The following is a 24,283-nucleotide window of genomic DNA, read 5'->3' as shown; positions in this document are numbered from 1 at the left end:
ATGACACCAGCCCTGGCAGCCTGGCCTTGCCTGCGCTGTAGCCTCCCTGAGCCCGCGTCTCCAACAGGGCCCTCATTCGCAGGCTGCTGCCATCGCTCATGAATTAATGGTGGCAAACTCGCGGCCACTGCCAGCCCTGGCCCACATGAACTGCAGCCAGCAGCCCTGGCGTCCCCAGGTGGGGCTGAATGCCACATGGGCCGCCGTGAGGGGCCTTACAGCCTGGCCCAAGCTGGTTGTAGCCGCGGGGGTGCTGCGTGCAGGGGTGGGCGTGCCGCTGGCTTTCCCCCCGGCTTCTCTAGGGGCCATGAGGCCATGGGGCCAGCAGGCTGGCAACATCCCCGCCCTCTCGTGCTGGGGGCCGGTGTGCTGCCCCCACAGGTGGCCATGCCCACTCTGCGCTCCCCAGAGAGGGCCCTGCTGCCTGCATGATGGTTTTATCCATGGCCCAGAGTTCTTGGGGCCTGCAGTCTGGAGTGAGACAGGGCCCTAGAGAGCAAGAACACAAGGCCAAGTGCAGAAGCAGCTGCAGGTTTTCCCACATCCACCCACGGGTCTGGAGGCCCAGCGCTGACCTTGTTGGAGACAGCAGCCAAACTCCAGCCCCTGTCACTCAGTCACCTGCCCAGGAAGCCCCCACTACAGACATGCCTTGGCGGGGCCCACCCAGAACCCCTGACAGCTCCCCACCCCACTGAGGGCTGCCTTGGGCTTCTTTCAGGCACGGTCTCGTCCTGAACACACACGGACATTTGTCATGAGCCCCGAAGCCACATGCTGCAACGATTCGCATTGCGTTGCCTGTTACAAGTGATTTAGAGATCATTGCAAGTAGGTGAGACACAGGGACTGCAGCATCCGTGGGTTTGTGTACCCACGAGGGTCCTGGCATGACAGCCTGTGGATTCTGAGAGGCGACTGCGCGGTGCAGAGAGTGAGCTGTGTCTTCCCATCTCTTCCCCATCCTATCAGACACATTGGTTCTCCTGGCAAGTGGCTACGGAGTGCACCAAGTTGGGTGTTCCCAGGGCTCGAGAGGAGGCCACCTTATCCTTGGCCTCCTGGACATGGAGGGGCAGCCAGGTGCTCCCAAGGGGAGGGCGGGAGCTGCCGGTTGCTGGGCCCCTAGCAACTGTCGGTGCTTCCTGGCTCAGCTGACCAAATCCTCCTAACTGCCTTTGGGTCCCATATTATTGTCCCACTTTTATAAAGCAGATCAGACGTGAACAGCATGTTAGAAAATGCCCCAAGATCACCCTCCTAATCAACGACATGGCCTGATGCTTCTGAGTCAAAGTCAAGTTCATCTGACCCTGCAACCACCCTGGGCTGCGAAGCCCCTCCCCTCTGCGGTGGGTGAAAGCCAGAGACCACCCCAAGATAACCACGCCCCTGGTGTGCAGCCCCATAGGAGCCCCCTCCCTTGAGAAGGACCTCGTGTGACAGGAGACTCCCTTGGGGGCAGATGGGATGGTGAGCCTGTGATGCTCCCGCTGGCCTTGCACTGAACTGGGGGGCGGGGGTGGACACGTGATGACCGGAAGACTGTGGCGGCCCCCAGGAGCTGGGAGAACTGGTCCCAGTCACACACCCTGGGCCTGCCGCGTTCCACCACCAGCCAGTGAGGCTGCAAGGAGACCCGGGCTCCAGACAGGGTCACAGTCCTGGAGACGTGGCCGAAGGACCCAGCCAAGAGTGTCCGCGGACAGGGTGAGTTTTGCACAGAAAATGAGTGCATTCCTCACCCATGCAAGCTCATTTCGCCTGCAGGAGCCCAGTCCACTAGAGAAGAGCCATGGACCCAGGAAGAATGCTTGGGTTGCCATGGGGACACCATGTCCCTCCTCCCCGACACTCAGTTTCCCCAGCTGTACAAGCAGACACATCAGCGTTCTCATCCTGGGGCTGGTGGGGGTCCCAGAAGGGGGGCACACCCGTTCTCAACCTGCACAGGGAGCTGTCCACAGCAGGCGCCCACAGCATCGCTTTAAACCTGGGTCACCTGCTCTTGGAGAGAGCCATGGGACAGGGCGGTTAACTCTCTCCAGCGGGCTGGTTAACTCACTCCAGGAGGCTGTTAACTCTCTCCAGCAGGCTGGCTAACTAACCCTGAGAAGCTCGTTAACTCCAGGCAGCTGGTTAACAGCCCTGCTGGCTAACTCATGCCACGCTCTGGTTAGCTCACTCCTGGCTACTGGTTAACTCACTCCCAGCACTAGTGAACTCACTCCCGGTTCTGGCTAACTCACTCATCCTCTGGTTAGCACTCCAGGCTCTGGCCGAGCTGGTGGGGGCCCGCAAGGCAGCTCGTGTCTTGCGTTTGTTTTCTGGGGCTGCTCAGAGCTCCACCGCGGTGGGCTCACAACATGGGAAATGTGTTCTCCGGCAGCTATGGAAGTCACGGTGCCGCCAGCGGAGGCTCTGTGCTGTGCCCTTCTCGTAGCCTCCGGGGGTGCCAGCAGCCCTGGGCACTCCTGAGCTCCCACAGTCTCCTGTGTTTGTCTCCTCCCTTTTCCAAGGGACCCCGCCCACCCCGGTTGAGTGTGCCCGCATGTGGACTGCATATGGGAAGACCCAAAAAGACGTCCAGAGAAGGCCTCACGTACAGACCCTAGGGCGCAGGGCCGCCACACATCTCTTCTAGGGACACGATCCAGTCCTTAGCACTCCCTGATGCCGAAGACATTGGGAGTAAGAAGCCCTCAGCAGGCTCCCTTCTCTTCCCTTCTAAGCCTCCTGCATTTCAACACCTGACCTGTGAGTGGGAAGTCTCCACCCAGAACTCTCTGGAATGTTCTGTCCTGGGAGAGGCAAGGAGCCCCTGCTGATGCTCCCCCACCCTCAAGCCTTTGGTGCCCAAGGCAGGGCTGGGGGTGGGGGGAGAGGGAGGAGGGGCCCTGCAGGAGGCCAGCCCAGTGCCAGCCCAGAGCCAGCCCAGAGGCAGAGCCCTCCCCATCTCCCCAGGGATGGGTTGGATTTCTAGGGAGAACAGGACAGCGCTTCCTCGCCCCAAAGAAAAGCCAGTGCTGCAAGTCAGGGGCCTGCTGTGTGCGAGGCAGTGTGACCAGGCAGGAGCACCTGCACCGTGGCTCCCATGACAGATGGGCTGAGTCCAGGGGCACCCTGGTCTCTCCGCCATGCCTCCAGAGAGAAGTAAGCTGTGAGGATGACCTTGAACTTGGTCTTCTGGCCTCCCCAGACCTGCCGGGCGAAGCTGGCCATTGCTGAAGCTGCCCAGTTGGGGTTATGTCAGGGCAGCTCCAGCAAACGCTGGGCCCAGCGCCTTCTACCCAGAGTGAGGTACTGGGGTCCTGGTGCCTTGGCCCGTGTTCTTGGCCTGGAGCAGGACTCCGCAGCTCCTCCCACGTGTCCTGTCTTGCCCAGTATCACAGCAGCCACCCTCTCGCCCTGTGGGGGGCTTTCTTCTCCTCTCCACCCCACCCAGCCTCTCTCCAAACCGCATCTCACACCCATCCCCTCATCTCCCTTCCCTGGTCCCGACTCAGCGCTCGTGTTCCAGAATGTTCCAGGGTTTTCCTGCCTCCACCCCTCCTGCTCGGTGAGCCACAGAGAGCTCAGCCCTCAACCAGCAACACCTGGCCCTCCACTGAGCAGGCATGAAGGAGGGCGGGGCCCTTCAGCTCCTGGCCCTGCCTCATGCCCTTTGCCCCCAGCCCCTGCTCGGCCTCTCGTGCTGGGCTGCCGGCCTGTCCATGTCCTTGGGCATCCCAGAACACCCCGCGTGCTGGGTGCACCCCCGCGGCTCGTCCGGGACAAGGTCTCCGCAGGTGCTGGGTAAGTGCAGGAGGCCTGAGAGCACGCGCCGCGCTTGCCTGTCTGTGCCCGAGCTCTGTCTAGAACCTTCTTCTCCTTCCGGTTTCCTTCAGGGACCACGGGCTGGCATGACCTGCCCCCTAGAAAAACATCCAGGCCTACTCCCAACGCCTAAGGGGCCCTGCGCCTGCAGCTTTGTGCCATCTCCGCGTGGAATTGTAGCCCTCCCCACTCCTGCCTGGACACTCATTTCTCCAAGGAACGGGGCAGGATTCTGTTTCCATTCGGGTGCCCCATGAACTGTTGAATGAGTAAGGAATCGGTGATTACACGAACCTGGCAATGAATGAAGACCTCTGCAGGTTCCCAGCTGGGGAACTCTCATGCGTTTGGGAAGACAGAGCAAACATCACCTCCTCTGGGAAGTCCTCCCTAATTTCCCCAGGCTGGTAGCGGCTAAGCCATTCCAGAATTGGGAGCCCCATGGCAATTTCTCATAACCAAGGGTCCCAACAGAGCAGCACTCCCTTAGGAGCCACCCAAGGGAGGGCTCCACCCTACGGAACACAGCAGCGGGAGGGGGGCCTGTTGGAACTAGCGTCCCTTCTCTGACCCGACCTCCTGGCTCCTCCCGTCTGCTCACTCCGCTCCAGCTACTCTGGCCTCCTGTCTGTCATCGAACACCGCACACAGGTTTGCATAGGGCCAGCGCACTGCTGTCCCCTCCGCCTGTCCCCTCCGCTTGTCCCTGAGACCCCAGCGCCGGCTCCCTCGTCCCCTCCTGGTCTGCTTGACTGCTGCCCTCGCGGTGCGGCCCTCCTGGCCACTCCAGCGTCCCCCGGGTGCTCCTGCCCTTTGCAGCCTGGTCTTCGTCTCCGGGGACAGACCCTCATCACACACATCGCTGTCGTCCCTCAGTGCAGGGAAGAGTGCGCTCCCACCGCTGCAGGTGGGGGGTGCGGGGGGGTGGGGGCTGCTTGCTAAGCAGCAGGCATTGAATGAGTAAATCTTTGCAGAATGAATGAAGGACTCTTCAGGGGCCCAGGACTCAGCCTGGGGTCTGCTTCTTAAAAACAGGAAGGGACTAGGAGCATGCGGTGGGGAGTGGGGACGGGGGGATGGGTAGGGCAGGGAGGTGCTGCGGTCGGAGCCCCTGGAATGGGGTCCCAGGGGAGTAGGGGGGCTCTCAGACTGTGGTTGCTGGGGCTGAGAGCGAGCACTGCAGGGAAGCAAGGTCATTCTTTGCCCTTGGACCAGACCCTCCTCACCCAGGAGGCCTCCGCCCCTCTCTGGACACCCCCTGCCTAGCAGGTGTGCTGGGCTCCCTGGGGCGTTTTCCCAAGAATGGGGCCCGGGAGTGGGGGAGGCGGGTGCTCAGCTTGCTGCCAGTGACCAGGGGCAGCTCAGGGTGGTTCAGGTCAAATGCAGCTCTGCTGCCAGCCCCTCTGAGGTTGGCAGCCCCCCCACCTTCCCGAGGGGCTGTGGGGACCCCTGGGAGACTGCAGACGGCGAGGCAGGAACGAGTGGGAGGCATGGCGGCCCGGATCACGGAGCTCACCGACAGGAACATCGTTTGCTTTCTCCAGGTCAAGTCACTGGGCCCCTCCGAGACGCTGGGCGCCCAAACCCTCGCTGAAGGAGTCGATGCAAGAGTGATTCCTCCAGCCCCCAGAACTCAGCACAGCGCTCGCAGGCCAGCACTGGGCACAGACAGGGCGGCAGGGCTGCTGCCGAGCCACCTGGGAGTCTCTGTCAAGCCAGATCTGCATCGGCTTCTATTTTTAAAAATGATTTTTTAAAATTTATTTGAAAGGCAGAATAACTGACGGGGCGGGAGGGAGAGAGAGAAAGAGAGAGAGAGAGATCGTGTGTCCTCTGGTTCACTCCCCAAATGTCCAGGGCTGGGTCAGGCCAAAGTCAGGAGCCAGGAGCCTCATCCTGGTCTCCCACGTGGGTGCAAGGGCCCAAGCACTTGGGTCATCCTCCACTGCTTTCCCAGGGGCACCAGCAGGGAGCTGGACTGGAAGTGGAGCAGCCGGGACTCGAACCTGTGCCCATATGGAACGCCGGTGTTGCAGGCAGTGATGTAACCTGCTACGCCACAGCACCGACTCCTGTTTTTATTTTTAATGCGGGTAATATACAGAGAACATGTGTTTACATCCGTGAAACTGCTGCCCAGATAAGACACAGAACACACTCCCAGACCCGGGCCCACCCAACATCCCACCAAGGGCGCCACTTGGCTGACCCGCGTCGTCCCACGTGGGTCTGGCCTGCACTTGCCCTCGGTATGAACGGAAGCACGCAGTGCGATCAGCCTGCTTCTGGGTCTGCCCTGTGTGGACTCACCACGCGGCCGCCGACCCCTAGGATCCGGGTGTGGAGAGCAGGCAAGCGTGGGCGCCACGGGTCTGAAGTTCACGGCCGTGACTTCCGAGAGGCACTGCTTGGAGCAGGATGGTTTCACCTCCTTGCTGAGAGCGCCCCATCTCGAGAGCCGCCCTCGGTCTGCCGGCAGAGCCTTTCTCTCCAGACTGCATGAGTCACCGGGCCCCAGCATCGTGCTCCATTCTGGTCACGATGCTGTGCCTACCTCCTCCGAGCAGCCTGCTGTGCCAGCCTGGCCCACAGCCAGCGTCTGGCGACCACTGGGACACCCCTCTGGAGCAGGTCCCCCTCTCTCTTTCCACATTCGTGTCATTTTGCAGCATCTGTGGCCTGCGCAGTGGCCCCTGGGCTCCCAGGGTTGCTGTGGGCTGTCTGGGGTATTGCAGGACACAGCCGCCTGCCATTGCCTCCTCCTCTCTGACACGTGGTGGCACCAGGACAGCGTTTAACATGGGGCTGGAAAAAGAGCTGGGGATGGGCTTTGGCGCCAGAGACCTGGGTGCAGACGCTGGCTCGCTTCACAGGCTGCTTTGTCTCCCACTGGGGCCTGTCTGTCACCCGCTGCATCAGGAGGACAAACCCCCGCTCTGCAGAGCGCCTACACGGCAGGGACCGCTGGCGAGTCGTAGCCACGGCCGCTACCAACTGCAGGGCCGCAGGGCCAAGCGGACAATGGTACCCGGAGCTACAGCCTGGATTAGAATCCTGACTTCAAGGACTGGAGCTGTGGGGCAGTGGGGTAAGCTGCCACCTGCAAAGCAGTGGTTACAGACCGGGCTGCGCCGCCTCCATCCAGCTCCCTGCGAATGCATCTGGTGTGCTCCCTGGGAGGCAGCAGATGACGGCCCGAGCACTGGGCCCCTGCCACCCACACGGGAGACCCCGATGGAGCTCCAGCCTCCTGGCTTTGGCCTGATCCAACCCTGACTGTTGCAGCCATTTGGGAATTTGGGAAGTGAACCAGCGAATGGAAGATATCTCTCTCTCTGTCACTCTACCTTTCAAATAAATAAATAAAAAATTTTTTAAAAATAAGCCTGAGTTCACTATTGTTGGCTCTGGGACTTGGGGTGAGCCACTTACCCTCCCGTCACTTGGTTTCCGGTCTAAGCAGTGCTATTACCTGCTTCACAGGGAGGCCAAGGACTGTCCAACTTGCCACACAGGCACGGTCCCAGTCCCTGAGCAACTCAGTAAGCCCAGCCATGAGGAGGCGGCACGAGAAGGTGTACAGGGAGAGCTGGCGATGAGCCGCACGGCGCTGGAGTCCTGCTCTTGGTTCTCAAAGCCCTCAGTGAGACGCACTGGGTGCACCTGCGGCCCAGGGTGTCGGGGAGCAGAGCTGCCCTGACGGCAGTGCCAGGCTGGCCTGGAGCCGTCCCACTCCTGGGTACCTCGCGATGCCCTGCTCACGCATGGGGAGGGTCTCCTGCAGGCATGCGGGCCCCAGCACTGCCCCGGGCAGGTGCTCACACAGCCTTGCTGATTCCAAGACCGAACCGATCTGGAGAAAGCAACTGGGTTTAAAAAAGAAGAACCAAACCCAAGGGCGGAAGTGCAGCAGCCAGGGCCCCACGCGGCATCCGATCCGGGTACGGGCAGAACCCACTCTGCTGCAGCACGGGCCCTGCAGAGACTTTCCCAGAGAATTTCCACGGACGGCATTGGCGATGGAAAATTTCTGAGGCCAAAGAAGCCTTTATTTGAAAGAGTTTGAGGGATGTTGGTGCAATGAAGCATGGCCAACCTGCCACGGGGAAATTTCTCAGGGAGGAAAGAAAAAAAAAAAAAAAGGCCAGCAGCTTCTCTTCCAACTTCACAGGCTTTGTGTTTTAGGAAAGCCTGGCCAGTGTGGCCAGAGGGCGTCTCCCTCTGGGACGCCTGGCGACACAGGTGTCCTGTGCGGTTCTCTGCTTTACGTGGTGACGGGCGGCGGCGAGAGCGTTCACCTGGGGCTTATTTGCTTTGCGCTGACTTTTGTGGTCAGGCTTGGCATTTTTATTGTAGGAGATGGATTTCTAGGGATGGAAGCCTAATGTGTCCACTGTACTTACAGGAAATAAAGATTCAGTGCTGGATGGCTCTCAAAGGCTTTGATCCAGGAATCAATTGGGTTATAAGACAGGGCAGCCTGGAATAAATGCAGGCAAGGAGTCTTGGGCGTGGTGCCAGCCGTGTTTAAGAATCAGAGCCCTGACCACGCACACCCATTCTTGTGTCTGGAGACTGGCCCCGTGCTCCTGGTATATGCATCTCAGGTTGATTATATATATATTTTCTCGAGATAATAGAAAACTTGAAAAAGACAGGAGACAGAATAAAGTGCTCCTAGGTCACCAGGCCACCACGTTTCACATTTTGGTGGCTTTTTCTTTCCACTCTTTGCCCCTCTCCGCCGGCACAGCAAAGCAGCCATCGTCACGGTCACATCTATTTCCTGTGAGATCGTTCAAGGTTCCACATCTGTGGGCTTTTGACTCACTCAATTTGCGATGTAATAGAATTCTGCCCATGTTTAATAACCTCCTAATAATCTCGGACTTCAAATAACGCATTTTCATCTAGGAAATGCCTTCAGAACTTTCAAAAGACTGCACCCAACAGGAAGCAGAGCGGGTCTGTGTGGTTTTGGTAGGGCAGCCTGGAATGCAGAGGGCAGAAGGCGTCAGAAAGGCCAGGCAGAAAGCAGGAGAGCACGGGCCGATGGGGGTCTCAGGGGATCTCCCACCGTGCGCCGGGCAGGCTGGCCACACAGGTGCATGATGGACACAGCGGACACAGAGAGAGACCCTGGGCACACAGCAAACACTGCATGGGACGGGAGCTGACCCATGCCAGGGGAACGGACAGCTTGGAGGCCAGCGGACAGCTCCCCAGGGCTGAAGCTGGGGCCCACAGGCTACAAGTGGCCACCCAGGTATAAGCAGGGAGCCCCTCGGAACGGTGAGGCACACGGGGACTCTGTGCCCACCACGCATCTGGCCTTGACTCACACGCAGGCATCCGTGGGCAGAAAGACAACTAAAGCCATTTTTCATGCAAGAGGAGCTGGACATCAGGAGAGATCAGAGCCCCTTTGTATGACATGCCAAACTGCTGGAGCGAGAAAGTGTCTCGGGCCAGAGCTCAGATGCGAGCCGGGGACACCGAGCTCGCCCAGGGGACCGGGGCCGTCAATGCGCACTTGTTAGCGGGGCTTTGCAGAGCGGGGGCCGGAAGCGCTTGCGGGCCGGCCTCCCCCACCGCCGTGTGGAAGTGATGAGCTGGTGACACGGCCTTGGCTGCACGGCCCGGCCCCTGGAAGGCAGCCTGGGTGTCCTGAGGTGTCCTCAGCGGGTCTTGAGGGGCTCCCGTGTTCTGTTCCCTGCCCGCGGCTGGGGGCATGGGCGAGGGGCGAAGAGGGAGGCGTGGGAAGCGAGAGACAAACAGGGCTTTGCTCCGGCTCCGGGCGCCCCCTTTCCTGTCCTTGCGTGTAGCACAGTCTCTATGTTAGCAGACGGGAATGAGGATGAGGCAGGGGACACGTCCCATTCCAGCCGCAAGCCCGGCCTATCTTGGTGGATTCCCGCTGGCAGGTCTGCACACCCCCACTCTGCAGAGAAACCGACTGAGCGACAACCAGCGACGACACCAGCGCCAGGGGGAGGCAGGGCCTGGGTTCAAACCCTGCCGCCTGTCCCAGGCGCCAATCACAAGAAACCCTGTGGGCATTTCCCACAGACCCCTGCTGCCAACCACATGGGATGTGTCTCCTTGGGATACAGGGAGGAGCCCCCCAAAGCCAGATGTGCTCTGCTCTGATGCTCCCCCCACACCTGCCACAGTTCTAGACCAGCAGGCACATCCCAGCAAGGCCTGGCTGCGCCCAGCAGGCTCCTACCACTGCTCGCTGGCGACGGTTTTCAGAAACGCTGCTCCCCACGGCAGCCCCCGGCCCTGCAAGTGTAGCAGTGGGGGTGACTGCTGGAGAAAAGGGGGGGTGACATCTGGTGTCCCCGCCCACCTCTGCCCCCACCCCCACTCCTCCCAGTGCCATCCCTGTCCCATCCTTCTGACCAAAGGCTTCTCAGGATCTGCACACCCCACCCCCATCAGCTACACACTGCAGCGCCACGTGCAAAACACGGGCCTCTCGTTCAGCAATGACGGAGGGCTTCCAGGTGGCGACGGCAGAGCATGGCCGGGAGCACAGGGCGTTTCCCGGGTGCCGCAGGCCTGTCGGGGACTGCCAGTCATTGGGCACCCTCTGCACATGCCCTGGTGCTGGGGGCTGGGTTTCTCTCGATGGGTGCTGATGGCAAATTCTCATCTTTCCCCTTGCCCAAGAACCACGGACATGGCATTTCCGGATCCCCGCGGCGGCGCCAGCACAACCTCCAGCAACCAAAAGCCTTCGCCTGGCCTCCTAGCCAGACTTGTGGATTAGAAAATGGGGCTGCCACTGCGCCACGCATCCCCGGGGCACCAGAGGCCACATGCACAGCATGGCATCCCATCTCTGGCGGGGGGGTGTCTATAGCCGGCGGCAGGACCCACACGGAGGCCCCCAGCACCGTGTACCCCTCTCGCTCACTGCCAGGCCACTGCTCCTTGGTTCTGTGTCTTGAGAAACGGCTCTGCCCCCCGGTTCCCCAGCTCTGGACGCCTTCCTGGTCCCCCACACCCCGCTGGTCTGCCCAGCCTCCGAGTCCTGGGAATCCATCTGTTTCTCCAACAGCTCCGGGCTCCCCACGGCCCTGCCTCAGCTCAGACCCTCGGGGACAACCGCGGCAGCTTCCTGGAGGATCTCCGGCTGCCAGGATCGGCCCCAAGGGAGGAGCCTCGGCGTAGGAGCGCCTCCGCGGCTGCCCACTGCGTTTAGGATCAAGTCACCTCTCAAGCTTGGCAGGCAGGCCCCCTGGGACCGGCCCAGCTCCTGTCTCCAGCATCATCGTCAGCAGCTGCCCAGGTACCCTGGCCTTGCCCAAACTGACAGAGGGCTCTCCCTGCCACAGCGACACTGTGTGCCGGGCGTCATCCTCAGGGCTTTGCGGGCACAACCGGAATAGGCTTTGTGACACCTGTATGAGGTGTGTATGGTCAGGTGGCTATCATCTTGCCCCCATTTTGCAGATGGGAAAACTGAGGCTCAGAGACGCAGTGGAACCTGCCCAAGGTCACAGAGCAAGTGCAGAGAAGATCAGGATTCAGATGCAGTTCTGACTCCCCCAGCCCAGCAGCCATCACGCAGATTTGGTTCAGCTGTCACCGGGGAGGCGTCCCCAAGCCACATCAGAGACTCAGTCTATCGTTATCCCGAATGGGATGTGATCTCGTGGAAGGATGCTGAGCTGGGGCATGATGGGATCTGGCTGATACACTTTGCAAAGTTGTATTTATTTATTTGAAATATTTATTTGAAAGGCAGATGGAGATCTTCCATCCACTGGCTCACTCCCCGGATGCTCATAAGCCCAGGGCTGGGCCAGGCCGAAGCCAGCAGCCCAAGTACCTGCTGCCTCCCGGGGTGCGCGTTAGCAGGAAGCTGGAATTGGAAGCAGAGCCAGGACTTGACCCCAGGCACTCCGACACCGGATGCGGTGTCTTAACTGCTGTGCCAAGCACCTGGCCCTGACGGATACGTCACGGTCTCGCTGGCTGTGTGTGGAGACAGCAGGGGGTCCTGGTCGGGACAGCGGTGGGGCAGCGGAGGTGGAGGGAAGGCCGGGCTGTGCAGGCGCAGCCGCCTGGGCTGGAGAGGCCCGCACAGGACTGTCGCAAGGAAGAGGCTTTGTCCTGTCTCTGCAGCCGCCGGCCCTGTGCTGAGGACCAGGGCCACTGCCGGCTGGGTGAACCAGAGGCTGCTCTCACAGCGCAGCAAGACCCGGCCCTCTGCACAGTATGTCCCACCTGCACGGCTCCCACCCACCAGCCGCCCCCCACCGAGGTGTCGGTGAATCTGAAGATGCTGTCCCCTGGGCGGTGCCTCGGAGGGATCATGGCCACTGTGCCCCTCCCAGGCCTTGCCCAGACACCCTCGCACCTGCATCATCAGGGTGGGGGGTACAAGAGAAGGGGGAGGTGGGGAGGAAAGAGAACCACGGAGGGAGGGGGGCAGCAGGATGACAGCCTAGCAAACCCAGGCTCTGGGAGGGGAGGGGCAGACGGCACTGTTCACCCGGTGATTGGCAGAGGCGGGCCTCTGACTCCTGTGCCCGTGGACTCCGCACCCGGCCCCGCCCCCTACCCCAGGCCTCCTCCACTGCACTGCAGGCTCCGAGTCCAGCCTCAGGCCCTTGGCAGGCGCTCGGCCAGCGTTGCTGGGTGAATGGGTGGACTGCCCCCCAGTGCGTGCTGTGTTTCTGTCACTGGGGACCACGCCGTGGGCTCCTGCCCCTGTGGCTCCTGGGTGGTCTCCAGCTCACCCTCGGCCCCCTAGGACACAGCCTGGGGGCGGCCTATGCACTTCCCTGGGCGAGGCCGATTTCAATCCCTACTTGAGAGCCCTGGATCGGAGTGTACAACTCCTGGAAGGCTGCAGGGCGGCTGTGCCTGTCTCTGCCTCTGCCAGGTGAGGAAGCGGCACCGTGGGTCTCACGGGGGCCCCGCTTCCTCCAGGCCCAGAGCCGACCTGAGGCCTGGCTCAGCTTGGCTGCAAACTTGGGGCAGCTTCTTCCAGGAAGACCTCCAGGGTTCAGAACACTGGGGATTGGGCAGAAGCGACGCTGCCTTTGGCACATCTGCAGGGGCCAGGGGCAGCCGCCATCCACTTTGCAAGTGTTTTCTCATACAACACCTGGAGGGGGGCATTGCTGATGCCACAAGGCCACCGTTTTACAGTGGGGGACCCGGGGTTCAGAGAGGCGGCCAGCAGCACGGTCTGGGTGCAAACCCACGTCCGCGTGACTTGGGGGCTGTCTCCAATGCTGCGGCTTCCACCGGGGCTGGGGCAGCAGCAGAACAGGTGGGGTTGCATGTGCTACCTACAGAGTCCTGGCTTGAGGCCTGCAACACTCGGAGGGGTGTGTGTGTGTGTGTGTGTGTGAGAGAGAGAGAGAGAGAGAGAGGGGGAGAGGGAGAGAGAGAGGGAGAGGGAGAGAGAGAGAGAGAGAGGGAGAGAGGGGGAGAGAGAGAGGGAGAGAGAGAGGGAGAGAGAGAGGGAGAGAGAGAGAGAGAGGGAGAGAGAGAGAGAGAGAGGGAGAGGGAGAGAGAGAGAGGGGGAGAGAGAGGGAGAGAGAGAGGGAGAGAGAGAGGGGGAGAGAGAGAGGGAGAGAGAGAGAGGGAGAGAGAGAGGGAGAGAGAGAGGGAGAGAGAGGGAGAGAGAGAGAGGGGGGAGAGAGAGAGGGAGAGAGAAAGTGAGAGAGAGAGAGAGAGAGATGAGGGTGGGCCAGGGAGCAGCAGCTCCACCTAAAACCCAGGTCCCTTACCAGGGATGCGCTCTGTGGCTGGCCACAGAACTGCTTGAGCGGCCCAAGCTGGGCTGCGCTGGCTTGCAGGGTGGAGAGAAACCTGGGCAGCGGTTGGAGATGGGGATGGAGTGTCCTGCTCTTGCAGGGCAGCAAAAGTAGTCAGAGGACTCTTCCAACCCCAGCGCACCCACCCCCTCCGTCCTCCGGACCCCAGCCCCGTGACTCCCGGCGGCTCTGGACCTCGGCCCCTGGCTCAGCCGCGAACCAGGGAAGTAGGGGCAGCAGGAGAGAGAGGGCCAGGGACAGACGTGGCGAAGCGAGAGGTCACACTCTGTGCTGTCTGCAGCCAGCAGAGGCCCGAGGCCCGGGGACAGGGAGGGGCGAGGCTGTGCGCTTTGCAACGCCCCTGGAGCTCCACCAGGAGGGTCCTCGCTGCGTGCTGTGGGACGGCAGCCAAGCCCCTCATCCGTCCACTCATTGCACACCTGCACCCAGGAGCCTCCCGGAACGCAGGGGCCAGGGCCCCACCAAGAGGGATCTGACAAGCACTCTAGGGAGCACCTGTGCTACGTGTGGGTGCTGAACACTTTCCATCTGCTGCCTCATTGACCCGTTTTCCAGACATGGAAACAGCTCAGAGGGGTTAACTCACTTACCCAAAGCTGCACAGCTGCCTGGCGAGCCCGGGATTTGAATTCAAGGCGTTCTGCCCCCGGACTTGGCCTCTTTCACCTCCCCCTCCCCCACTGCCTTTGCAACAGTGACAATCCTCGGAACCAGGAGAGACAGGTGACATTTCTTCCAGAGCTCTCTATCCAGAGGAGCTGGGCTTCCTTTATGAAATACTCCCCTTCTGGCCGGTGCTGTGGCGTAGCAGGCTAAGCCTCTGCCAGTGGCGCAGGCATCCCATCCGGGCTCCGGTTCAAGTCCTGGCTGCTCCTCTCTTGATCCAGCTCTCTGCTAAGGCCTGGAAAAGCAGTGGAACATGGCCCAAGTGCTTGGGCCCCTGTACCCATGTGGGAGACCCAGAAGAAGCTCCTGGGGGTCCTGGCTTTGGATTGGCTCGGCTCAAGCCATTGCAGCCATTTGGAGAGTGAACCAGCAGATGGAAGACCTCTCTCTCTCTCTGTCTCTCCCTCTCTCTATCTGTAGCTCTACCTCTCAAATAAATAAATTAAAAAATCTTAAAAGACAACAAAGATGGCCGGCGCCGCGGCTCACTAGGCTAATCCTCCGCCTTGCGGCGCCAGCACACCGGGTTCTAGTCCCGGTCAGGGCACCGGATTCTGTCCCGGTTGCCCCTCTTCCAGGCCAGCCCTCTGCTGTGGCCCGGGAGTGCAGTGGAGGATGGCCCAGGTGCTTGGGCCCTGCACCCCATGGGAGACCAGGAAAAGCACCTGGCTCCTGGCTCCTGCCATCGGATCAGCGCGGTGCGCCGGCCGCATCGCGCTGGCCGCGGCGGCCATTGGAGGGTGAACCAACGGCAAAAGGAAGACCTTTCTCTCTGTCTCTCTCTCTCACTGTCCACTCTGCCTGTCAAAAAAAAAAAAAAATTAAAAAAAAAAAAAAGACAACAAAGAAATACTCCCCTTTCGTTGTATGCACAGTATGACACTTCTCTGGGGTCATGTTCCTCTCTTTGCCTTGGCCCCCAGGAAGCTCAGAGGCAGACATGTGGCCTGCCCCAGCAGCCACGTCGTGTGCAGGAACAAGACTCAGCCACCAACTTATTTTCCTACCTCCATGCTTCCATCCATCCCAATCTCTCCCCTCTTCTACAATTCAGCTCATTATCCCTCCCTTCCTTTCTGTTTTGTTGGAGAAGGAAAAACCAAACACAGTAAAATCGTGTGATGTCATTTTACCAGTTCTGAAAAGACCTCCATGGGAAAAAACGGACACACCAGGAAACAGTGATCCAGGGATCCGGTGCCAAGTCACGACCCACAGCTCGGAAAAAGGAGTTTCAGGCAGCACTTCCCATGGGGCCCCAGGGGAGAAGGAGCAAGGTCCTTGGAGGGACTGGGAGTGGACCAGGCCCTGCCAGCTCCCTCCCTGGGGGTTAGAGATGGAGTGTCCCTGGAGGGTGAGCCAGGCACACACAACAGGAGAAGGTCCTGGCCCAGGGTGCGGCTGCTGCCTGTCCGAGTATGTGCAGCTGAGCCATGGAGCCTGGGCTCCCCCGGTCCCTCTGCCTCTCCTGCTGGGACCCTATGCCCTGCTCTGCTGCCCTGTCTGACAGGAGGCTGTGCTGGGGACTGAGCCCGAACCAGGAAGCCCCCCAACCCACTTCCGCTCCTGGCTCTACCTTGGGGAAGTCACGCTGCCTCTGGGCTCTGTCAGGGCTGGACTTCATGAGCAGGTCTCAGCCCTGTGTGGACCACGGTGGGTGTCGCAGGCAGGGCAAGCACTACCAGGACTGGGGGCCAGGCACCCAGAGCAGGCCCAGGTCACCCCACTATCGGGGTTGCTCCCATGCACTTGTCTGCAGCGAAGCAAAAATGAATGGGTTCCTATCAGGTATCAGGAGGTGAGCCTGTCCCCTCTGTCCCCAGCCCTGCCAGTGTGAGCAGTGTTTATCCTAGACCATCGGCTCCACGGGATGGGGGTGGGGCGGGGGAGGGGGCCGGGAGGATACACAGCAAAAGCCACCCAGGACGCCCCCTGCTCGCTCCTTGACTCTGAACATCAGCAGTGGCCAAGCCGCAAACGCCTGCCCTGTGGTGCGGGGTTCTGACCCAGAACCCTAGGGGCAGCTGTGAGTGACGGCGGGGCCCCTGGGCTGTGCTCCGCGGAACCTTCTGGAACTACCTCTGCCTGCAGGGTGTCAAAGTCTGGAGAACCCTAGAGGCAAACCCTTGGATGTACCCATAACGGCACCTTCTTCTCTCTGTCCCCACGGGGATTCAGTGACGCAGCCCAGCCAGCTCTGGCTACCAGTCTGGGGGTCACCCTTTCACCCTCTCACTCCCTCCTCCTACTCCGTCCTCAGCCTCCTCCCTTCCTTCTGGCCCCTCCCCCCTCCACAAGGAGCCAGAGATCTTCTAAAAGCAAGCACCAGACGCCTTCAACGCGCCCTCCCCAGCCACGATCCTGGATAAAATCGAGCGGCACTCGAATCCCCGAGCCTGGGAGCCACAGCCCCACCCCGACCGCCTCCATCCTCCCCAGGCTCCTCCCTGCCTCTCCCTGCTCCTGGAAGGCCTTGTGCCAGTCCTTTCTGTGGCTCAGAGTTTGGCTTAAACACGGCAGCCCCTGCAGCCTCTCCCACCCACGCCCCGCTTTGCTTTCTTCTTCCCACGAACCAGCCCTGGCCGGTGCCATCACCCCACGGGTGCTGTTCCAGGAGCGCAGGCCCCCGTCCGTCTGTCTACAGCGGTGGGGACCACAGCCTGCGGGTCTGACCCTGACCAGCGCTCAGGGAGCGTGTGCTGAAGGCAGCCACGCGGGCAGGCAGGTGGCTTAACGGCCCGTGGGCCTCAACAGGAACAAGGAAGAGGAACGCTAGGCTCTAGCCCCAGGGCTCCTGCAGCCCCAGAAAACCTGTTCCTCTGGGGTCACGGGGGTCCACCCTGGAAGCCTGGGCAGCTCGACAGGAAGTCAGCAGTGGGAGGGATGTTTCAGAGCGGGTGAGCAGACAGGGCCCGCTGGGTCCTCTTCCCATGACACCGCTGCTCCCCTTTGACTGTGCTGTCCCCCTCCCTGAGACCCCCATGCTACTCTGTGCGTCCTGACCACGGGCTGTCCACGGAGCCTTGCACTGTGGATTTATCATGAAGCCCTGCTGGTTTTCCTGAAGCCCCTGACACGCGAGGCTCCTCCAAAGCCAGCTTCGTGGTGGACCCATGAAGGCAGACCCCAGCCTGGGGCCCACCAGGACCCCCAGCCTCTCCGCATTAAATCGCCTGGCTCCAGTTAAAAGGGGCTGATGTTTCCTTTTGAGGAGAGAGCTAGGAATGAAGAGCAGAGGGGAGCAGAGAAGCCACCGGGCAGAGCATCACGGGAAGGCTCCAGGTGTGCAGCCGGGGCGGGAAGGAGAACCTGTCTGCTAAGGAACGGGCGTCCGTGTCCCCCCCCCCCCCCCCCCGGCCAGGTTCACACAGTGGAGCCTTTGCAAGGTGGTTTGGTTTTGATGAGGCCAGGTGGGCTTCACACCCACCAAAGAGGCTAAGGAGTCAGCTCCCTGTCTCTCTCCACCTTGCGAGGACACAGCAAGAGGGTGGCCGTGTGCAGGCTACAGAGAGAGCCCCGTCTAGGACCTACACAGGCCCGCACCTCGATCTTGTACTTTCCAGCCTATGGAACCGTGAGAAGCAAATATCTGCTGTTTCAGCCGCCAGTGAATCCTATTTGTTGGCGCCTGCCCCTTCCCAAATCTATGTGGTTCCAATCAAAGATTTCCCCAGCAGAGAGCCAAGCCACTTTGTCGCACCTCAGACAGTGGAAGGCACTCAGCCCTGCCACCCACACCCAGGAGCTGGGGCTGTCTTCAGCCCCATTTTCTGCTCAGAAAATTAACACAGATCTTGGAGCGCTGCAGGCAAACGCACGCTTCCACGTGAATCCTGCCTGGAGGTCTTCTCCAACTATGGCTGTGTTACTCACAGCACAGGGCCTGAGCGGGAGGGGACTTGGCTGGTGGCACCGGCACAGTGGGTGGGGTGCGGCTGCTGTCACCCACCTGAGCCCCACTGGCAGTCATGGCAAGAGGAAGGCAGACACACCTAGGAGAAGTGCCCAGCCTCAGGCCTGGTCTGGAGTGGTAGAGAGAGGCCGTGGTTTGGATGAAGCCTCTCAGAACAGTCCTGTGCCTGGAGCATGGTTCAAGGCCTAGCTCTACCATTGGAGAACTCCAGGTGTGCTGGAAGAGTGAGGCGCCCCCTACCTGTGGGCACCTGGAGGCAGCCAGACCACAGTGTGTGTGTGGGGGGGGGGGGCAGGAGGGGCACATCCGTGGCTGTCCCCTCCCTCCTGTCCGCCAGGGTACAGTGCCATGATTTGCTTTCTCCGTGGGCCACAGTGTGAGTAAAGGCTGGCGGGAAGGATGTCGCCCAGGTGAGAAAGGCGGACATTACTGGGGCAAAGTTCTAGAAGCTTCTGTGCACCTTCCCCCACTAGAGCCCAGCATGGAGCTGGCGTAGGGGCCACGGCGATGTTGACAGCGCTGCCTCCTTGCCGTGCTGATGGCGATACGGGAGGGGAGGGGCCGTGCGTTCTGAGCCTGGGACTGGGTCCCACGCAGGCCTTGACTGTGCTAGCACGGGGAGTGCAGGTGGGTGGGGGCCTCGGCGTGTGAGGTCTTCTGCCCTGACGTGGAGAACGGGCTCCACAGTGACTGTTCACATCCTACACGCGCCCAGCTCCCAGGTACACGTGTCCCCAGCTGGGTGTCGCCAAAAGCACAAAGGACAAGCTGAGGTTGCCGGGAGCAGATGCCTGGCTGCCGTGGGGACGGCTTAGCCCCTGGAGGAAGAGAGAAACAGAGGCAGAGGCAGACTCTAACATCAGAAGAGAAGCCAGCTTGGAGGGCCTGGGGTAGAGTCCTGACTCTGCTTCCAGTCCCAGCGTCCTGCTGTGTGCAGCCTGGGAGGCAGCGAGTGATGACTCAGATCCTGGGCTCCTGCCACCCACGTGGGAGGCCTGCATGGAAATCCTGGCTCCTGGCTTTGGCCCGGCTGTCGCAGCCATGTGGGGAGTGAACCAGTGGGTAGAAATCTCTCTCCCTCCCTCTATTTCTCCCTCCCTCCCTCTTTGCCTTTCAAATACACACACACACACACACACACAGGGAGAGAGAGGGAGAAGTGTGTTATGCAATTCGAGTGGCAGGTGTACATACCCACTTTTAAATGCCTTCAAGTTGCTGCCAGTCCAGCGTTCGACCAGGCTCCACCGGGTAGCCAAGTACTTGGTTCTATTTTTAATGGCAACCCAGAAGCCGTTTGGGAAAGGGCAGCTTGACACAGTGGGACGAGTTTTGTCAAGAGACAGGCTCAAATCCGGTCCAGCTGCTTCCTACCTGCGAGCCTCTGGCTAGTCCTCCCACCCCTCTGAGCTTCACTCCCTCATCTGGGGATGGGGGTGAAGACAGCAGCTTCGCAGGGTGCACAGGCCTGCGGGGAGGAGGCGTGGATGAGGCAGGGGTGAGGTCAGCCCTGGTGAGCCTGGGAGCAGCCGTCTACCGCACACAGCTCTGCCAGACGGCACAGACACCGTAAGTACACAGAGAGGGCTGGGCTCTGCTGGCCCAGCAGTGTCAGTTACGGGAAACAACCAGGAAACGGACTCCCTGCATGCGAGCTGCCAGCAAACCCTCAGAGTCCCACCCCTGCACCCAGAGCTTTAGCAGGTGGAAATAACGCATTTTACACCCAAAAGCCAACATGGAGGTAACTCCACCCCTTGGAGCTCCCAGGGAGTGGCCTGGGGTTCTTGTACTGTCCAGCTCTCTGTCCTGACCACTTGCGGACAGGGCAAGCATCCCAGGGCTGTGAGCTGTCGGCCCCGACCATGCGTGTTCCTGAGATGCGCTGGCTGTCCCCACAGCACCCACCCAGGCCCAGGGACTGCCGTGACTTTCACCATGGCCCTGTGACCTAGCAGGATGTTCTGGCCCTTGGCTGTGACCTGGCTGGCCCTCAGGACCCCTCAGCTTTGGCGCACCATGGAGCCTGCCTAATTCCTTCAGCGAGTCCCCCAGATGGCTCCCTGCGCCAGCACAGCCAGCTGCCCACATCGGCTCGGGGCTCTCTTGATGAGCAGCGAGTGCAAACGACTCCAGGCAGCTGGCAAGATGCTTAGTGCAGCATCAATCCTAATTAGGATGAGGAATTAATAAAGGAGGCATTCGAGTCTGTCCGTGCAAGCTGGGCTTGCCAGCGTCCAGGAGTCCGTTCCAATTTCCGCTGGGAAACTGGAAGAGGCAGGGGCCTCACGCGAGTGCGTTGGGGGGAGGGTGACCATGGGGTGTCTCACGTGCCACGCAGGCAGGGCCCGGAGGAGCCCGTGAGACCTAAGACGGGGGCAGGTGCTGAGCTCAGGTGCTGTGGCAGGTAGTGTCATGGGCACATTGTCCAGACGACAGGAGCGGGTAGGCATTCATGATCTGAGCCACTACACAGAAACACCACTTCTCCAAAGACAAGAGCCGGGTGCGACTGGGACCCCGAACTGCTGATGGCACGGTTTTGTTACCTGAGGGCTCTATTTAACCCTGGCTAAAGGGCAGCTCAGTCTCATTTGGGCGTGGAGGCGGGGACAGAGGCGGGCAGCCAAAGGCCGGTGAGAGGGAAAGGGGGCAAGTTCAACGTCACCCGTCGCCCCGCAGCCCCAGCCTCACAAAGTCTCGCCCGTGGGTTTGTTTCTAGGAGCCAGCGCTGGAGGAAGGGTTGTAGCTGCAGTGAGGCGGGCGGGGTGGACGGGGAACCGGTCCAGCCGAGGGCTGAGTCCACACCCTGGGAAGGGCACGAGGGAGCAGGACAGTCTGTCCAGAGATGGTCCCGAAACAGCAAAGCAGTGCTCCCGCAGCTCCCCGGCCCAAGGCCGCCGCGGGCGTCCACACCTGTCGGGGCCACACTGCCCCTGCACAGCCACCTGTTAGCACAAGTTCCGCAGCTGGGCGTGGGGGCGCCCAGGAGGCGACCGAGCCGAGCGCGCTTCGGAGTCGGAGCCCCTCCCGCGACGGGGCCGTTCCCAGCGCTCTGGGAGACCCCATCCAGCCCCCATCCCCGATACCTTCCACCCTCAGCACACCCGCTAGGGGGCCTCCTCGCGCACCTGGGGGTCGCCGCGCCCTGCCCGGGCGACCACGCCCCTCACAGGCCATTCCCAGCGTTCGATGGCCCCTGCGCACCCCTGTCTCCCACAGAGGTCCCTGCCCCGGAGCCGCGACCCCGAGCTCGCGGCCTCCCCTGGGGGGGACACTCAGTGTCGAGCCCCTCACCTCCGCACAGCGCAGGGAGGGGCGGGGCTGGGGACTCCGCGCAGGAGGAGGAGGCAGGCGTCGGACAGGGGCATTGGACAGGGGCTCGTTACCCCGCCCCCACCCTCGGCCCGGGCCCGGAGCGCGCGCCGAGCGGTCCCGGCTGCTCCCCGCCCCCGGCCGGCCCCGCCCCAGGATGGCCAGTTCCCATAGCAATGGCACAGACACCGGTTGCCAAGCAACCCCTCCCCTCCCCCTCCCCTCCTCGGTCGTCCGCTCCCCCCACCCCCAGCCTCCTCCCGCCCCCACGCCAGCCTCCACCTCCCCCGGGGGTGCTGGCGCGGCCCCTGGGGACCGCTCGGGTCTCGGGCTGCGCGCGCGAGCGGGCGCGCGCGAGTTTTCCGTGTGTTTCATTGTGGCCGTGCGCGAGGGGGTGTGCGCGTGCGAGCCGAGAGTTTGCGGGATCGGTGTGTCGGGCAGGTCCCCGGCAGGAAGGGACCCCAGCTGGTGCACAGCCGGCCGCGAGGGGACCCGCCAGCCCGCTCCGGGTCCTTTGTGTCTCTCGCGGAACCGGCGCCGCGCCCACCCATCCCCCGGCCCGCGCCCGGGCAGTGCACGCGCGCGTGTGTGCCCGTGTGTGCGCGCGTGTGTGCGGTGTGTGCGGTGTGTGCGCGCGGGGGGAGGGGTCCGGTACCTTCGATGCAGCACACCCGCCACAGCCCCGAGTGGGTGAGGTCGCCGCGCGCGCGGCGGGGCGGGGGCCCGTCGTCCATGGTCAGGTTGGTGCCGTTGCAGATGTGCGCGCTGGAGTAGAGCCAGTAGTCGGTGCCGATGGCGATGGCCATGAGTGAGAAGGCGGCGAAGGCTCCGGCCGTGGTCAGCAGCATCTGCAGCCCGCGGTCGCATCGCACCATGGTGGGCGCCTCATAGTCCGCCGCCCGCCGGCCCGGCCCGCCGCGCCCTCCTCCCTCCGCGCGCCGCTCCGGGGGCGCCGGGGCCGGGGGGCCGAGGGCCGGGGGGCGGCGCCGCGCTGAGCGCTCCGACCCTGCGCCCCGGGCGTGTGCCTGCGCTCCGGCCGCGCCGGGGCTCAAACTCCGAGGCGCGGCGGCGAGTGCGGGCTGCGCGGGCCGCCGGGCGGGCTGGCGGCGGCGGCCGGGGGCTCCTCCCTCTCGGCCCGCCCTCCCGGCTCGGCCCGCGCCTCCGCCCGCGCCCTCCGCGCCTCCGCCGCCGCCGCGCTCCGGGCCCGCGCCCCGCTCCTCTCGGCGCCGCCCCTCGCGCCTCGGCCCCCGCCCGGCGCCCCTCTCCTCTCCCCTCCCCGAGCTCGCGCGCGCTCTCTTCCTCTCCCAGGGTTCATTCACAGCGTTCGAGCGGAGGAAGCGAAGGAAGCGGAGGGCGGCTTCCCCCGGAGGAAGCCGCGTCCCCAGCCGCCTCTCGCCCAAGCTCGGCTTAGGCGGGCGGCCCCCCGGGGGGCCCTTTCGTGTGCGGAGCGGTGCGTGTGTGTGTGCGCGCGCGGATCCGTCCTTTGCCCTTATTCATACCTGTGCCTCCACCTGATCCTGTCGGTACATGCCTGGGTGAGGGGCGAGTGCTGAGGTCAGGCTTCCGTGAGCGCCAGGTGTGGGTCATAGCTGCCAGACCTCGCCGACCCAGCCAGGCCTCAGCCACCCCTTCCCGGTATCCGGTGGCTCCAGCTGCCCCAGCTGCCCATAGCACACGCTGTGGGGACCCAGACTTTGGGGTTGAGAGAGAAGGGAGGCGTCAGCCGTCGCTCTCCTTTGGGGAGAGCATGGGATCTGCACATCACAGTGCCGGTGGTGGGGTACCCTGCAGTCCAGCCCTGTGCCTCTCTCCCAGCTCCTCAGCACTTTTTGCTTTTTGCCTCTCCCTCTGCCTGCTCCCTCCCCTCCCTTTCATTGCCAGTCTGCCCCAAGCCCTCTGTCTTCCCTGCATTGCCTTGGCTGGCTGCTGGACCCATCCCAGCCTGGACACAGGCCCTCTCCCTGGGAGCCGGTGCAGGTCGCTCTTCTCAGATCCAGGAGGCCTCGGGGCCGCGCTCACTGTTCCATTCCCTCGCCCCTGCCTGTTCTGGCGACCTTGGCTTCTGGGAAGCTGGACGGAACCTCGGGGAAGTCGACAGAGGTCTATGGGGAGCTGCTTTCCTCCCTGCAAGATGAAGCTTAAATGGCACTGCCTTTGTGGCATTTTGCTGGCTCCCAGTTCCCAGAGGAGACCAGTTACCCCACGCAGGCATCCCTGCCCTCTCTCCCACGAGGTTGGGAGCCTTTGCCATGCCTGGCGTGTGTGGTAGGTGCTTACCACTTAGCGCTTGCAGGGTGAGGAGTGGTTCTCGGTCTGACTGAGGGTGGAGGATGGAGCCCATAAGCAGAGGGGCACAAACAGCACGAGGCCATACAGCCCCAGGACCAGACCGGCTGTGTGCAGGAGCAGTCGCGGGCCCTGCTCTGCCTTCTGATGTCTCAGCAGACAAGGATTGTTGCCATTTTCATTTTTAGCCACCTGCAGCTTGGTCCAGGGCTCTGCACACAGCAGGTGCCGACGTGTGTCTGCATGGAGCAGGAGATGTGCCGTGGCTCCTCCTGGCTCAGAGCAGGGCTGCCCACCCCTGTCCCTAATGCCTACAGAGACCACGGCTATGTTCTGTGCTCAGAACAGTCTTGAGTGAAAAAAGATGAATCGCAACCTTTGCTTTTCTTTGAGGAGCAAATCCTCATTTCAAATGAAATTTTCTGTGGAAGCCCACCATAAATAGACCGGATCTCCCACCAGTTAGCCCTGGAGGTAAGAGCTG

At 62.1% G+C, this 24,283-nt stretch overlaps 1 protein-coding gene across 1 annotated transcript in view; it reads right to left on the bottom strand.

Annotated features, from left to right (window-relative positions):
* Positions 1–22,631, bottom strand: part of CACNG4 (calcium voltage-gated channel auxiliary subunit gamma 4) — a 49,110-nt gene extending 26,479 nt beyond the window's left edge. Inside the window, exon 1 of the mRNA XM_051825853.2 lies at positions 22,169–22,631. Coding sequence (XP_051681813.1) covers positions 22,169–22,388 — 220 coding nt within the window. The 5' untranslated portion in view covers positions 22,389–22,631. The remainder of the gene's footprint in view (positions 1–22,168) is intronic.
* Positions 22,632–24,283: the final 1,652 nt, after the last annotated feature.

The sequence above is a fragment of the Oryctolagus cuniculus genome, chromosome 17 (genome assembly GCF_964237555.1).
Source record: "Oryctolagus cuniculus chromosome 17, mOryCun1.1, whole genome shotgun sequence".
NCBI lineage: Eukaryota > Metazoa > Chordata > Mammalia > Lagomorpha > Leporidae > Oryctolagus > Oryctolagus cuniculus.
The sequence above is the reverse complement of the archived record's forward strand: the minus strand, read 5'-3'. Positions and strand labels throughout refer to the sequence as shown.